General features: G+C 33.8%; 1 protein-coding gene across 1 annotated transcript in view; it reads right to left on the bottom strand.

Moving 5' to 3' along the window:
• LOC309845276 (diacylglycerol kinase beta-like) overlaps window positions 1-16,947 on the bottom strand; it is a 267,396-nt gene that overhangs the window by 185,804 nt on the left and 64,645 nt on the right. Inside the window, exon 2 of the mRNA XM_082693029.1 lies at window positions 6,735-6,825. Coding sequence (XP_082549155.1) covers window positions 6,735-6,824 — 90 coding nt within the window. The 5' untranslated portion in view covers window position 6,825. The remainder of the gene's footprint in view (window positions 1-6,734; window positions 6,826-16,947) is intronic.

The following is a 16,947-nucleotide window of genomic DNA, read 5'->3' as shown; positions in this document are numbered from 1 at the left end:
AGTACACTAAGACAATTATTTGACTAGGCCTTAGAACCCCACTGTGACAAGTTACTTGCAGAATTAGTGAAGGAGTATTTCTTTGTTCATCTGCAGCAAAGGAGAGCAGTTGCAAACAGGCTTTTTGTTTTAATTGAACTAGGGGAGTTACATGTGACAACTGAAAGACATCAGTGTACACTATTCATGTTTTCACTTTTCGGAGTCTTATCACGTGTAGTTTCAAGGAAACAGAGTGAGCAGCTTTTGGGAAAATGAAAAAAAAAAAAAATTCTCAAGTTCCCAAAGAAGGACTGATGAACCCTGAGGTTCCTAGGCGAGCAGGACAATGTACTTACATAAATTGCTATTTATTAATGATTTGTTTCCACTAGTTCTTGACCCGAGGTTACCTTCCTCTGTTTGCTTTAACATTATGTTCATTAGTCTGGAAAATTTCGGAGCTAGCTCTGATGGAGACCAGGAATTTTGGCGCACCAACCCAGTGCATGGAAATAAAAGCTGGGGTGAAGGCTATGAACTATAAACAAGTTATAATACTGTGTCAGATAGTATTTTCATCCGCTTTGAAGATTTATGATTTTTAAAAAGGTAGCTACAGAGGAAAAGAATATAAAAGCCTAAAAGCTAACAGCCTTGGTTAGTCAATAAATCCTGAATATTTTTATTACGCAGAAAAAAGGTCGTTAACATATAGTACTATGGGAGCTATTTGCAGAGTGTAATGCTGTGAGGCTGTTGTCCATTCTTTTCAGTTTTAAAATGGAAGATCTTATTCCAGAGACAAATCTACTTAAAAGGAAAGAAGGTGGTTTAACTTCTTCTGCTAGGGTATTTTAATCCTTGTTTATAAGCCTACTTTGTACCATACTATACAGAGGTGTTAAAGACAAACTTTTTAAAATGAGTGTATTGTTTCAGATTCAGTTAACAAGCCATGTGACAGAAAAATTCAAAATTATGAAGACCTTTGGACAGCTCTAAGTGTGGATAAATTTGATGAGATACAGTTAATGATCTACCATAAATATTTTTTCTATAGCGAGTCTAATTCTATACCCAGATCAGATAAAAACTATACCTAATTTTGTTTAATCAAACATAAAACATTGCTTTATTCACTATATAAAATAACATGGAGAAAATAACTTATATAAGCCCACTTTTCTAGACTTTCTGCAAATCCATATGTAATTCCTAAGACAAAATTATGTGTTTTCAGAAAACAACAGCAGCAAATCTACAAACTAAAATACACATGTGCATACAAATGGTCTAACAGTGTCTCTTCTGATATTTGAAGGCTGGGGTACCCTATATTTTCCCGTGAGTAAGTTTGATGCTTTTTGTGCATTTTACAAGTTGTATCTACAAAATATAGTGTGATACAGGGGTGCAGGACATGCCTTCTAGGTCAGTTTACTATTAGCTGGTAGTCCAGTGGTGGTGATGGAAGTGTTGATTCTGGGTAATCACAAGATAGCTCTCAGAGCAGAAAAGAAGCTGATTGGTGAGCAAGAGAAGGATGAAAGCAAACCCAGAATAAAGAAAAATTTCAGGCCTGTACCACTTATGCACACACACAATTGCTGAACATGTTAATAATAAAATATTGCTGGCTCAAGCCATCCAGTTTTAGTCTTAAGTATTAGCAGAAAACCAGTTTACTTTTACATGCTTTCTTTTTTTAGTAGATTCTGTGAAAGCTAAAAACTATTGCTAGGATATTAGAATTCTGACCAGAAATTATCTTACTAAAAATAACTTCTCGTAAAAACAGAAGAGAACATTCACCTTTTGGACATTCACTCCTTTTTCCTAGTTTCATTTCTTCCTCACTCTCTTAAGAATAATTATGATGTTTTAATATTAATAAAATAACACTGTACTCCATCCCTACTAAGTTTCTTATCCTTTTCTGCAATAAGAAGTTATTTTTTATGTTTTGGATTTAATGGGCTCAACTTTTATTTTTACTGAGCATCTTTGTTGAGGTCCACACTTTTACCGTCTCTTTTCATTATTGTTTCTGTAATTCCACTGGCCAAAAAAAAAAAATAATAAAGTAAAATAAAAAAATCATCTGGGAAGCTTTAGATGAGAGGATAGATCTCTTAAATGGTTTTATCAAACACACACACACACACACACACACAGGGCATGTGAAGAACTAAGGATGGCAATGATTGCGGTAATGGTTTCATGGGTACGTTCTTATCCTCAAACTCAACAAATTATATACATTAAATATGTACAGCCCTTTGTATGTCAATCATGCCTCAATAAAGTGGTTTAAAAAAACATCCATTCACAGTTTCACTTCTTCAGCTCCAGACAGTGATTTGGTATGGATAAGACCAGGAAGGTACTCTAAATATGTGTGTGGGGCAGAGACTGAGCTATGAAAGTCTGCTCCCATGGCCTTTAAAAGGTTTGTGTTTTCCAGATTACTGGGAAATAACAATCCTAACTGTAGAATTCTCCTAATTTATTTTGTTTCCCTGATGCTTTTTGCCATTTATTAACTCCTGAGATCATTTTGGTTTCATAGAATTAATCATTAGAACAAATCCTAGTACTTTAGGGGCATCTGGGTGACCCAAATGGTTAAGCATCTGCCTTAGACTCAGGTCATGATCCGGGAGTCCTGGGATTGAGCCCTGCTTTGGGCTCCCTGCTCAGTGGGGAGCCTGCTTCTCCCTCTCCCTCTACTATTCTCCCTGCTTGTGCTCTCTCGCTGTCAAATAAATAAATAAAATCTTAAAAAAAAATCATAGTAATTTAGAATGGAAATTCTAAACCTTAAAATATACCACCCCCACCCTCCCAGTCTAAATGATAACCAAAAAACTAAAATACTTTGGAGAATGGGCTATTTTATTCTCTCATGAATTTTGCCTGGTACATGGAACAAATCAGAAGCCCACAAACTTTATAACTTTAGTTCAGATGTTGACCTGAGATTCTTAGCTGAACATCAATGCGCCAAATAATTTAATACAAACTTTCCTTTTAACATATTATCTTGTAATTTTAAAACTTTTTGTTTTCTTAGTTCTTTATCTTTTATAAAAGTTAGAGGGTAACTAAAATTTTTAATTTTGAAAACTTCAACTTGGTTAATCACTCTTTCACATCATATATAGGTATGCATATTATGTCTATTTTTATATATATCATATATATCTTACCATATTATATATGTATATACATTACTATATATGTATATATAATTTCAATTTATTTGTTTCCTTAGATTTAAGCATTTTAGCAGCAATACAATTCTTGTTACTCCTAAATTATTAAATAACATTCTCATCTGCTTATCTCTATAGTGCAGATATTTTAGAATCTCTCTAATTATAGAATTTTGCAAAAGGATTAAATCAAATAATGTATGCACATTCCTTACACCAAAAACTAGGTACAATTAATAATAGATAAAACATTAGCAATATTATCAACTATAATTCCATGATATTCGATTTATTCCAAATATTCACTCCTTTTGGAAAAAGTTTCCTACGTGGAAGAGGAAAGTAAAATAAAGGGTCACACAGCAGACTGTTTTGAAGAAGCTGCTAATAAAACATGTATCTACTTGAGGTACTCTCGTACTTTTATCCTTTGTTTTGTATTTTCAAATCGTATTTGGTATAATTTTAGGCCAAGTAAGCAGCAAGAACAAACAGAATCAAATTTCCAAATTGCTGTTTTTGTTATATTTAATTATAAAGTAACCTTGAGGGTAAAAAGGCGTATTTTGCTAATATGATAGACTGGATTCATTGGGAAGTGAGTGGAGAAGCAGGTTGTACATTACCATCTATACACAAACACACATACCTCCTCTCAAGTTTAAGAATTGAGATAAATATGCAGCATTATAACAGTACTTTTGAGATACACAAGAGTAAAGTGGGGAAGGCAAAGTGCTGGTTCTGATGTATAAATGCTATTGCAATGGTCGCCAGAATAAGCCAGCATATGCAGAACTGAAAAGCCAGACTTTGAGGGCTTATAGAAGCACGACCCTAGAAGAATAACTTATTCTAGTTATCCAGATTTCTAGGAGTAACATTCTAAGTAGTTTTTCTATAAAATATAAAAAACTCTGTGAAACAAAACCACTCAATTTATCATAACTTTTTTTTTATTTTTTAAAGAGAGAGACAGCATGTATATGTGCATGAAGAAGGGGAGGCGCAGAGGGAGAAAAAGAATCTTAAGCAGGCTCCACGCCCACCATGAAGCCTGACCTTGGGCTAGATTTCACAACCCTAAATCATGACCTGAGCCAAAATCAAGAATCATACACTTAACGGACTGAGCCACCCAGGTGCCCCATAACTTTTATTTTCATAAAAAGTGTCCTTTTATTTTTATTTAAATGTCCTTGGTTATATTTCCTTAACCATTTTTTAATATTTTTTGACATGCATAATATTACACTCTAGATCTAGACTTTATTTTTTTAGAGCAGTTTAAGGTTCCCTGCAGAATTGAAGGGAAGGCACAGAGATTTCACACGTACCACCTGCCCCTCCCCCCCGACATGCACAGCCTCCCCATTTATCAACATCTCCAACTGAATGGTGCTTTTGTTACAACGGATGAACTGACATTGACACATCACAATCACCTCAAGTCCATGGTTTATGTTAGAGTTCACTCTTGCCTTTTATTCCCTGAGTTTGAACAAATGCATAATGAGATTTATCTACCATCATCATGTTTTACCTAGTATTGTAACAGCTTAAAATCCTCTTTGCTGGGCGCCTGGGTGGCTCAGTGGTTTAAGCCTCTGCCTTCAGCTCAGGTCATGATCTCAGGGTCCTGGGATGGAGTCCTGCATCGGGCTCTCTGCTCAACAGGGAGCCTGCTTCCTCCTCTCTCTCTGCCTGCCTCTCTGCCTACTTGTGATCTCTCTCTGTCAAATAAATAAATAAAATCTTTAAAAAAAAAAATCCTCTTTGCTCTGCTTATTCATCCCACCCTCCCCCTACAACCCCTGGCCACCAGTGATCTTTTTACTGTCTTATAGTTTTACCTTTTCCAGAACATCATATGTTGGTATCATACAGTACATAACTGACATCTTGACAATACGAAGTTTTCTTAACCGTGGAACATCCACTTTTCCTAGTTCAACTTTTTTTTTTTTTAAATCTGTATTCAGCCGTAGGATGAGGTAAGGAGAGGTATGGGAGGCTTCAGAACATCTACCCTACATTCAATCAGAAGCCATACTGGTTTTTTTTTCATTTTTTTGCCTTCTGCTATGGATTGTCTTTGAGCATAGGTTTCTGAAGGTAAGAAAGGATCAAAATCCACTATATATTCAGAAATTTTTAAAGTAATTTTTAAGATAAAGGAATATTTTTATTTTTATAAATATATATGCACATATATAACTACCTAAATATATCATTCTCTACAGATGTATATAAAATGTATATACACGCCCACCATGAAGCCTGACCTTGGGCTAGATTTCACAACCCTAAATCATGACCTGAGCCAAAATCAAGAATCATATATATATATATATATATATATATAACTCTTGATGAATAGTAATCACAGAAAGTCCATGTTGAGCCCAAATCCTTCATCTTTTGTGATTATATTCCTTTTTGGGGTTATGATCTGATACAGTGATGAAGGGTGTTTTCCATTCCATGATCATCAATTCTACTTCTAATACTTCAATTCATCCACCAAAGGAGTCCAAAAATATTATATTTTGAAATAGTGCCACTTTTGCCATCATTTAACAATAAATTAGAAAGCTAGAATAATGAAAAACTTTGCCACACCATTATGATCTCATGGGTCCATAACTACTTTTGTTTAGCAAACTTATTACCTGAATATATACCACTAATGATTAAGGTCTCAGTAGACAAGTTATGCATTTATTTTTTTTAAAAAAGAGTTGAAGCCAGTATTTCACAAATCATATCAGCTAGTATTTAGGTGTTCTGGTTTCATAATTCTCTTCCTTTGGTTTGTCTTTGCCACTCATCACAATATAATGTTTCCTTTTTCTTTACCCCCTAAAGTCTCTCAATAAAACTAAGTCATTTTCTATTATAACCCACCTCCAAAAAATTTAGTTGTACTGTATCTATATTTTTTTGGTAGACCTATTTGCTCCAAATCTTTTCAAAGTGTGTCTTTCCTTGCTATCTTTGCTATCTTTTTTTGGCTTTTCCACTTCCTATACATGTAATGGGGAAATGGCAACCTCGGGAACGGAGAAAAATCTAGTTAATGAATGGGAATGAAATGGGAAAGTACTTTTATTCATGAAAGTAAGCACAATGTCTGTGAACTGGGTTTTAAAGGTTATAAGAATATTGATACCTGAACGTAAGTATTTTTTAATACGTATCTTGCAAATTTTTTTCTTTCTCCTCAAATACTTTATTTTACATTTTTCTATCAAAACTATGCCTAGTAACTTCTCCACTGATTTCCAGACTTCTCCATTTTCAACATCTCATCTTTTAACACTGTATTAAAATAACTCATACTCAAAACTTAACTTTATATTAATAATTCAGAGAGTGCTAGAACCCCAATAAGTGACAGAAATGAAATTTCAGAATTGTGAGTTAAAGCTATGTAGGCTGTTAAAGCATAGCTCCTTACATGGGATGTCAAAAACATATTGATAACCAAGCTCAAGCCATTTCATTGTATTATAAAATATAATTCATGTTTCTTACTTCTATTTCTACAGATTCATGCAGCTTCTTGCAGGTGGCTGAGAAAGTTTCAGATGTGCCAAACTCAAAATACCAAAATTTGTTCTTCATTCTGAAAAAGGAAAGGAAGAAGCAGCTTAGGCAATTATCAATAACAGAAGGGATTTTTTTTTAATTGAGTAGTCCTATCTTGTATTATAAGTCATAAAGAAGGTTTGAGGACATATAACATTCATAATGTAATAGATGTTCACATAATTTTCAAAGCTTAAATGTTGGTGTCAAATTGTATGATTGCCCCGAGGGAGTTCCAGGAATGTGTTGATCTGACAGATTCAAGTATACTTTTGACTTTTCTATATATCAGTTGCTCAGATTTTAAAATATGATTTTCGTGCTTATAATTCTTAGCTTGTTCTTAGACAACTTGATTTAGACCAGCCACTCTGTACTCATAAAAAGAAAAAACAATTGGGGCTTTTTATGAGAAAAATGAGACTAAGATAACTATGCTAAATTTTTCTAGGTAGTTATGTATTCATTAGAAATTGGTATGATTGAATAGCATATTAAAAAGAAGAAAAATCATGGTTATTCCATACAGCTCAAATTCAGTAAATTTGGGATAACTATTCATTATTTAAGATACTGTCCTCCTTTCTATGAACCATAGTGAGAAATTATGATACAAGATAAAAAAACTAAAGAAGTAGTAATAGTATTTTATCAATATAAAAAGAGTTACAAAGAAAATATGGTTTAAAATATTTCAGTATCAAACTTTATTTTCTCCCATGACCCAAAAACTCTTTCTTTGTGCCACATAAATAAATTTATGATCATTTAATGCAATTTTACAAGGATTGACCAGATTTTTATATTAACCAATGCTGGACTTAAAAATTCATTCTCATGGAAAAAATGCAGTTTTTAATTATACATATTTTAACAAGGTTTTATGCCCTCAATTAGAAAAAAATACAGGTAAAAGGAGATACATGTTTTCACATACACAGGTAAAACAGAAATTTTTGTCATATTCAAATATACCTTTCAAAGTACTCTTCTTGACTTAGAAATACTGATATGTGCTTTTCACATTACAATGTAAAACATCTCAACAATTAAAAACACATTTGGCAAGGGCCTTACTTCTTAATTCAGCCCTATTATTAGTTATGGAAAACAATATGGAACCTAATATAGTATTTGTTATTACACTGTGTTGAATAGAGTTCTGTAATACGAAACTACAGGTCATAAAAGAAATCTCGTCTACCCAGATATACTCAGCAATACAGCCTCATACAAGATCTTATTTCCTTACAAAAGTTTCACTAACCTTTCTTGTATCAATTGCCATACCCATGCCAGTAATCTGAAAACTTATTTCTAGGTTATTAGTACCCTAAACTCTCATTCTTTTCTAGAGAATATTTTCCTTGAGTTATGACCTGAGTTTGTTTATCTGAGTAGTTAAAAATAGATGATGGCTAATTAGATAGAACAGGGGCAAACATTTAACATCAAGATCTGTGGGCCTGAGCCTATATGCAAATTTATATTAAATTAATGCAAATATTTGCTTCAGAGAATATATGTAATTTCACAAATTTATTTGCTGGCTGAAGTTACAAAAATTAAAAACACTTTCCTATGGACTCATCACTCTGATGAAAATATGTCATTTATATACTGAGAGGGAAATATTAGTGATATACAGTAGTTTTGAGACAACATTAGAATAGCAATAAGTAGAAGTTTTATGGTTGTTTGGAATTGTCTTTCTATATTCAGCAAGTTTTCTAATAACATTTTTGTGCTAGCATTTTATCCAGACTTTCCTGGATTCATTTACTCATCCATTCATTCATTCAATAAATATTTACCAAGGTCATCAACTTCCATATGCCTACTGTGATAAGTTCTAAAAATATAAATATGGATACAATTATCTTTGTCTCCAAGGAGCTCAGAATATTATATGATGATGGGCATATAAGTTCATTAAAAAGTTAACACTCTACAAAAATATGAGCCAAGTGTTACAGGGAAAACATTTTAGTGAGTCAACTACTTTTTTTTTTTTTTAAGATTTTTATTTATTTATTGGATAGGCAGAGATCACAAGCAGTCAGATAGGCAGGCAGGGAGAGAGGAGGAAGCGGTTCCCTGCCGAGCAGAGAGCCTGATGTGGGGCTCGATCCCAGGACCCTGAAACCACGACCTGAGCCAAAGGCAGAGGCTTCAACCCACTGAGCCACCCATGCCCCTGCGTCAACTACTTTTACATGGGAGGGTCCAAAGAGTTTTAGAAGAGACGGGCAACACTTGAATTTGTAAGTCAAAGGAGGCAAAGAAGACAAGTTCTAGGCAGTTTCAGGAGTGCAGAATGACTTAAGAGAATGTTGGGTATGAGCTAACAAAGGTCTGTTTTAGAACGTGTATGTCAAGTAAAAGGGTTTGGATTTGATATTCTAGATTAATAGGATGTTGGCAGAAGTTTATTACCAGTCAAGTGACATGGCCAGCTCTGTTATATGAGCAATAAGTTTAGCAGAAATGAGTAAAAGAGCTAAAATGTTGAACACTCCTAGGAGTGTGAACAGGAATGTGGCTATTGGAATAATACAAAGGAAATATCACTGAAGGCCTCAACCAAGTGGTAAGGGAAATGGAGAAGAGAGGCTCAATCCAGGAGAATAAATGAGGTAGCATTGATAGAAATCTAATTGTATTATTAGACTGTACTAATTTCTACCACACCCAAGTTTGTTTTTTTTTTTTTTAAGATTTTATTTATTTATTTGAGAGAAAGAGAGACAGCATGAGAGGGGAGAAGGTTAGAGGGAGAAGCAGACTCCCCATAGAGCTGGGAGCCCAATGGGGAACTTGATCCGGGGACTCCGGGATCATGACCTGAGCTGAAGGCAGTCACCCATCCAACTGAGCCACCCAGGCGCCCCCAAGTTATTTCTAAGTGTACATGTAGGAATGAATACCAGACCATTACTCCAGCAAAAGAAGGTCTTTGGATTTATATTATGACATGTTCTGTCATGGAGCTAATGCATACTGTATTGCAGTTTGAAAATTAAATACACACACACACATTTGCACACGCAAATACATATATACACAAGACTTCTTTGTGCACATAAGTGATTACTCCCTATATTTTTTAACGCTCTACCCGTCAAAATTCTTCATAGCTTAATTAGGATGATGCGGAGCTTGTATCAGCTAACCAAAATATATCAGCTTTAGTAAATACATCACAAAAAAAGAAATTCTGAGAATTTACATTCAGCCTTTATTCACCATATTAGTTAGCATTACTGCTCATGTGCAAAAGCTGCTTTAAATTCTCCATTATTACAACCATTTTATGTTTCACTTAGATAAATATATGGAGGTAATAAAAAACACATAGAATCAGATTCCACATGACAAATTAAGAGCTGTTAAATTTTATTTTTTCAACCCAACTGGTCTTTAGGTTGTAGAAATGCAAAAAAGCACATTTAAACATGTATGCTATTTATTTTTATGGCTCACATTAGAAAATGATCCAAATAATTCAAACTCAAATTTGTCAGAGAGAACCTATCTACAGCTTTGGACTTTTTAAGAGTAAGGTAACTGGACATTTAACACACTACAGAATAGCCATGCCAAAGTCAAATTTATTGTATTCTTAGCTTTTGTGATTGCAGGTATGATGACAAGCGTCCCACAAAAAGTTATTCATACTATTATAATTTTAATTCATTAATACATTAAACCCTATTTCAATGAATTTAATTGTAAGTCTACAGGTTTCAGTTTAATATTTAAAGTGCTTGGCTACCAGATGTTTGGGTAAAAATTCAGAAAAAAATTAGCTCACATTTATCAAGATTTTCTTACTAATAGCAACTTTGCCTCCTTTACATATCCTCAGGGAAATGTAAACGATCAGAGATTTATTCAAGCAAAGAATCATTCTCGTTATCACAAAATTTAGGTAACATTTAGTTCTCCAAGTTCTGAACTTTCAAATAGGTAATTTAATTTCTACTTTCCTTTGAATTTTTCTTCCTGGTATATATGTCTTTTGTTTTTTGTCCACTAAGTACTGTAAATGCAGCAAACATAAAACAAACAAACGGAACATGAATTGATGGTGCATTTCTCAAAAAAAGTAACAAAGAGCCTAATTAGATATTAAGCTCATTTCTAATGACAATGCAACATACAGAGAGAGGTCAAACTGCCTCATTTATCTTGCTGTAGAAAGCTCAAAAGTCAAACACACAGAAAGTTATAATTCAGTGAAATTACTTTTAAAGGTCAACTTTTTTCTTGCAGATATCTTGCTTTTATTTTTATTATATATAAATACATATAAAATTACTAATATATTACTACTTATCTTAATATGTATAAAACTGAAAAGCCACCTGTTAGACACCTGAATCCCCTTTCCAAGACCCTTGAATTAAGCTATTCCATCTACATTATATGGATAACATGCTCATCAGATTAGAAAATAAAACCCTTTTGATCACTGCTTTTCAAATGAAAGTAAACACACAAGGTCTTAAGTAGCTTAGTTAAAAAGGATTTAAAACCAATACACTCTTCTACTCATTAAGGATGTTTCAAAAATCTCATCTTTTTCATTAGCTTTCTTTCACTTTTGTCCTGCTCTGAAAGTATTTCAACAGTTACTTCAAATCTGGTTCAAAAATTGTTATCTCATGGAGAGCAAGGTATCTAATAACTCACTCACCTGAATGGTTAAATCACGTCTCCCTATTCTACGGAACATGCTAGGAATAAATAGCACAGGAATTGTAAACTTGTCTAACAATGTCTATGATAAAAGATGCAGCATTCCTCGCTCATAGCAATAGGGTCAGTGTTGAAAGTGGGTCATTTATGTCATAGAATCAATTCACTTTTATTTATGTTTCATTAGCAGAAGGCATTACACACAACATTAGTTATAAGGGTATTTATTCCTAAGGGTACTGAGGTATTATGTTTAAGAAGACAACACAAGCAGAGTAGTAGGGTCCCAGTGGGGATTGTGTGGGTGGATCCCCCGGGCAGGAGGGAGAAACTCTCATGGGGGGGTGGGTAAGGGTGGTGTACAGCAGGGTGTCAGGGCAGCAGGGCTTTATCAGGGCCACAATGCTAGGTTAACACAGGGTTAAAGTCTGGGGACACCTGCAGTTTATCACTTCCTGAAATCGGTCAGCTGTCATCTGTACGGACTACAGTAATAGGCATTTGTTAAGAATGAACACCATACCCAACCTAATGAAATGAGCAATTTATTTATTTGTTTGATTGGCAACTATACCTACACTAATAAACAGTCCTGAAGAAGGTGGTTCAAAGTTTGAGATTTTGGAATGAATGACAACTTTTACTACAGTTTATAAAAAACTCACAGGATCAAACATTTCAGTATGTAAAGAGTTACATTTGCTTATAGAAACTTGAAGCTATAATTTTACAGAAATTACTATCCATAGGAACATACTAGTGGCAGAAGTGACCCTAGATCCTACATCCTCAGATACTATACATTTAACTGATACCTTGAAACCCATGTTGTTGTTTAAATAACAATTGATACGCCTTTCATAGCAAGTGAATAATGTTTATAATATTACTTCATAAGGGAGAAACACAGCTGTAATGACTACAGTGGGGATATTTTATATTCATACTAAAGAGAGCAAACATTTTTCATCCCTCCAAACAACAGGTAAAGATATAATTTTTTTAAATGACATATAAAAATGCTTGTATCTAATGCTCTTTCATAAGATATGCTTGGTAAGTCCCCAGGAGATAATGAAGCAAGCTACAGAAACTTCAGAAAGAATCATATCATACTCCATCTTTGTAAAAAAAAAAAAAAAAAGATGGATATTCTAAAAATACAATTTTTAACCAGAATTACTCTTATATAAGAAACTTCTCATACAAAAGGATGCACTGAAAGATCAAAAAATTTCAGTATGATTTTTCAATTCCCTTTATAAAAGAAAGAATATGCGGTTATATATAAGTGGTTTTGTACATAAGAACTTTCTATAGTAATGCAAATCAATTATTTCTTTCCCAAATGCTTTCTCTATTTTTTATTAGAAATAATCGGAAGACTTAGGATGGAAAAGTAGAAAAGCACTAGTGATGCCACATTGCAAAGTTCATACTAAGGAAGTATATATGCACAGTAAGTTCCCAAAGAGCAGTGATAATAATTACATGAAATATAAAACTAAAATTATAAAATGTTTAAGCAATGTCCAAGCATGTTTACAATAGAATACCTTTCAGTAATAACTAGATCTTTACTATTAAATCTTTCATAATATTAAAAGTTTCCCTAAGAAAATTGTTAGGAAGAGTAAACGAAATCTGTGATAGCAATAATTGCTACTGTTACTGAGCATGGCACTGTCACAGATGAACCCAGGGAGGCTAAGAACTCATTCTCCCAACATCACATGGGAAGGAGCATAATCTAACTCAAGAAATCCTAGCTTTTTCCCCATACTGTCTCTCATTAAATCTAATAATGAATGCAGCATCACCTGAAACTTTTTTTCTAAGCCAAAAGGGACATGTTAGAGGTCAGATAGGTCATCATTAGATGACTCCTTTGTTCATATTTCTATTTTAAAAGAAGTTTTATTCCCCTCTCCTGAAATAAGCCAACTAAATAAAGATAACAATGTAATCTAGAGCTGACCGAAGGGACCCGAGGGGAGTACACTGTGGGCTTCCATGAAAGATTTTCCACTCTGGTAAAGAGCCACATACAAAGTGAAAGCTCTGCCCCTCCTTTCCTGTTTTTGCATGTTGTCAAGTAAGGAGATACTCATTGGAGATGCAGCAGCCATCTTGCCAGTATGAAGGAAAAAGCAAGATGTTAACCCAGATCCTTGAGAGAGTTAACTGCCTTATCAGCCAACTCTGAAACTGTCCGTCTCTGGATTTCTACTCATGTGAGATTTATAAATAAACTTCGATTGACTTTGTGTATTCTGTTACTTGCAGTTGATGCACAGCTCATTTTCGTTTATAAGAGAATTGTCACTCAAGTTATTATGAATGAAATATTTGGAAAATTTAAATGCGGAGATCTGTTTGTCACACAATACTGTTTTTCTAGATGTGAAATTCTGTGGTAACAAATAAAGGAGTTAAGGTGGAGAATTTCTATTCAGCATAATTACTTGTGCTTATCTTTTGCCTAGACAGGCCACTATAACTGAATTTGCTTTTGTCATCTGACTTGCTGCTCCCTCCCCTGAATTTTCTAAGAATTATTTCCATGTATAGATATTTGAAATAATCCTGGAAAAAAAATCCTGAAACATCCCTTTTTGAAGTGTCTCCATTTGCATCTGATGCTTTTATTACAGTCAGTGAAGCCTGGAACAACTATTAAGCAGCTAGTAAGTTCCCAAATCTTACCTTCACCCTTCCCATACATCCAATAACTTAGAAATGAAGTCATCTGGTGATATGTGAATTGATGAAATACACCAGGATCTCTGAGATCACTGCAGAAATACTTATGTTATAGTACTTCCCACTAAAATAAACAGGAATATGTAGAGCCTAACCAAAACTGATAGTGAAACTGTAATTAAGCTTTGTATGCCTCAGTATAAAAGAAAGCTATACTTTAAGTGGATTATTTTATTCATAACCAGAAAGTGTCTACTGCATGAACACTATCTTCAGTATGTTTAAAAACAAAAAGAGGAGGGACACCTGGGTGACTCAGTCAGTTAAGTGTCTCTGCCTTTGCTCAGGTCATGATCCCAGAGTCCTGGGATCGAGTCCCACATCAGGCTCCCTGCTCAGGGGAGAGCCTGCTTCTTCTCTCTCTGTCCCTCCTCCCTGTTTGTGTTCTCTCTCTCTCTCTCTCTCTCTCTAGCTCTGTTTAATAAATAAAATCTTTAAATAAATAAATAAAAACAAATAGGAAAAAACTACAAATTTAATAATTAGCATGTCTCCATGCCTAACTCTGGACACCAAGGGAAGCTAGACTGCTCTTCTCTCTGGTGGGATAGGAACTCATTTATTAAATATTTTGAGCGCCTAATCTAGGCATGGTACTATGAAAGGCACTGGAATTACATTTATACATAAAATAAACCTCTGCTTGCACAACTCTTAATTTCTAGTCAGGAAAATAAATTATTTCATATTAATTGTTGTAAGCATTAAAACAAAGTTTACAGGCTGCCTTAAGCATGTACTCAATAAAAGGGAAAAGCACGACTTCCTTAAAGAAGGAAATTGGTCAGGTTTTCCAAAGATCCTAAATACAGTTCGTCAATCCATCCCTTTTGCTTTGTTCTAATTCCATGATTACTGAGCAATCTGGGAGTTAATCTGGATTTCATGGATTTTGGTGTCTACGAATATGACGTTTTGAATGACAGAACTATATTCTAACCTCTTGAAAGGAGTTATTACCTCCTCCCCTGTATTTTAAGTTACATATATATATAGTATTTCTTGGTAAACGTGAGCAAATGAGTAAGAGCCTGATCACTTCAGAGTGCCATGATACAATTATGTTTTTGCATTTACCAAAAAGAGGATGAGACTATAATCACGGGCTTAAAATACTGCCCGCTGCCAGGACTGCTAGAAGTCCAAAGAGCCTTCAGAGGCAGCAGGGACAACTATCTGGATAATATGGATTGAGTATGTTGAGCCAGACAGTGAAAGAATTGCTTGCTCATCCCATCTCTTTCTATCATCTACCAAGTGCCTTCCTTCCTTCTCTTTCACTTCTTTCTCTGTCTCTGTCACCCTCCTTTTTTTCTCTGTTCTATTTGCTTTTATTGAATGTTCTAAACCAATCAATTATTTAAGGACTAGTTATAGGAATATAGTGTTAATATAGTTCAACAGATACGTAAAAGGTACCTACTTAGCTCCAGGGAAATTAAGTAAATGCAAAAAATTTCAGCAGACTTCTGGTAAAGACAGTTCCTGTTTTCTGTCCTGACTCATGGAAAACTCTACAGCTGGAATATAAATTGATTGGTAATTTTGTACACTTAAGAACTATAAGAAGTTTGTATTATTAAATACTTCTGTTTAATGACATTTGCTTGGCATATTAAAATGTGAATGACATCTCAAATCACTAGATAAAAGAATTTCATAATACAACATAAGTAGTTCAACATGAGAAAAAGATATTATACAAATATTTTGGAAAACACATATACTTTCCATCACTAAAAGGCCAATTAATACTTCTCTATTACTGTCCTCAGTATTATAATTTTAAATTAGTAATTATGTTCATCAGAACATATTATATCTTGCTGCATTTTAATGTTTCTCTTCACCAAATTTTAGGTGCTTTATTTTGTAAAACTTGCAAAAATAAAGAAAAAAATTACACCTCTCTAGCTCCTTCACACATTATTTCCCTTACCTTTATTCTGTGAAGACTACCATGGTTTCACAACTTTAAAAAAATACTTCTAATAAAACCTGTTTCTCTTCTTTGAAAATTAATTAAGTGTTTTACCTTTTGTTTTTCTTCACACATCAGCAGTCCTTTTCCAATTCTGTGACAAGAAGTATAACTGCATTTTGAAAATGCTGTTCACCTTGAAACTTCTCTCACACTACAACTTAAAAAAATGGGACAATTCTTTTTCCAGTGTTACAGAGGAGTGGTGTTACAAACACATTAATTATTGTGTATAAAAATGTAATGGATAGGAATCAGATATTTGAGTTATATTGAAAATATTGGTATTTTTAATCAAATTGAAGAATTATGTAGTCTTAACACCTGAGTCAGTAAATCCATTCTTATTTAGATTGCATTTTTTGTCACTGATTGATATCTTAAGGGACACAGATGACTCCCTGAAATCTCATGATCTCCTTTTGTTTATAGTAAATATGCTATAATTCATATAAAATATTCAGGCTGACTTGTACATAAACTAATTGACAGAAGTAGACGTAATTTGGACATTAATCATTGTGCTGGTATATTCAAGTACACATTGGATAATTCTAAGACAGATGTGACAGAAACATTTCCTCTCTTTTTTCTCTAGTCTTATCTACTGTTTTATTTTAAAAATATACCTAGCCTATATACTCTTTCCTCCTCTTTGAAATCATGTGCATATAAACAGATAACAAACACACAAAGATGAAATCCAGCTGGAAA

Source organism: Mustela nivalis (genome assembly GCF_964662115.1).
Source record: "Mustela nivalis genome assembly, chromosome: 12".
In the NCBI taxonomy this organism is placed as follows: Eukaryota; Metazoa; Chordata; class Mammalia; order Carnivora; family Mustelidae; genus Mustela; species Mustela nivalis.
The sequence above is the reverse complement of the archived record's forward strand: the minus strand, read 5'-3'. Positions and strand labels throughout refer to the sequence as shown.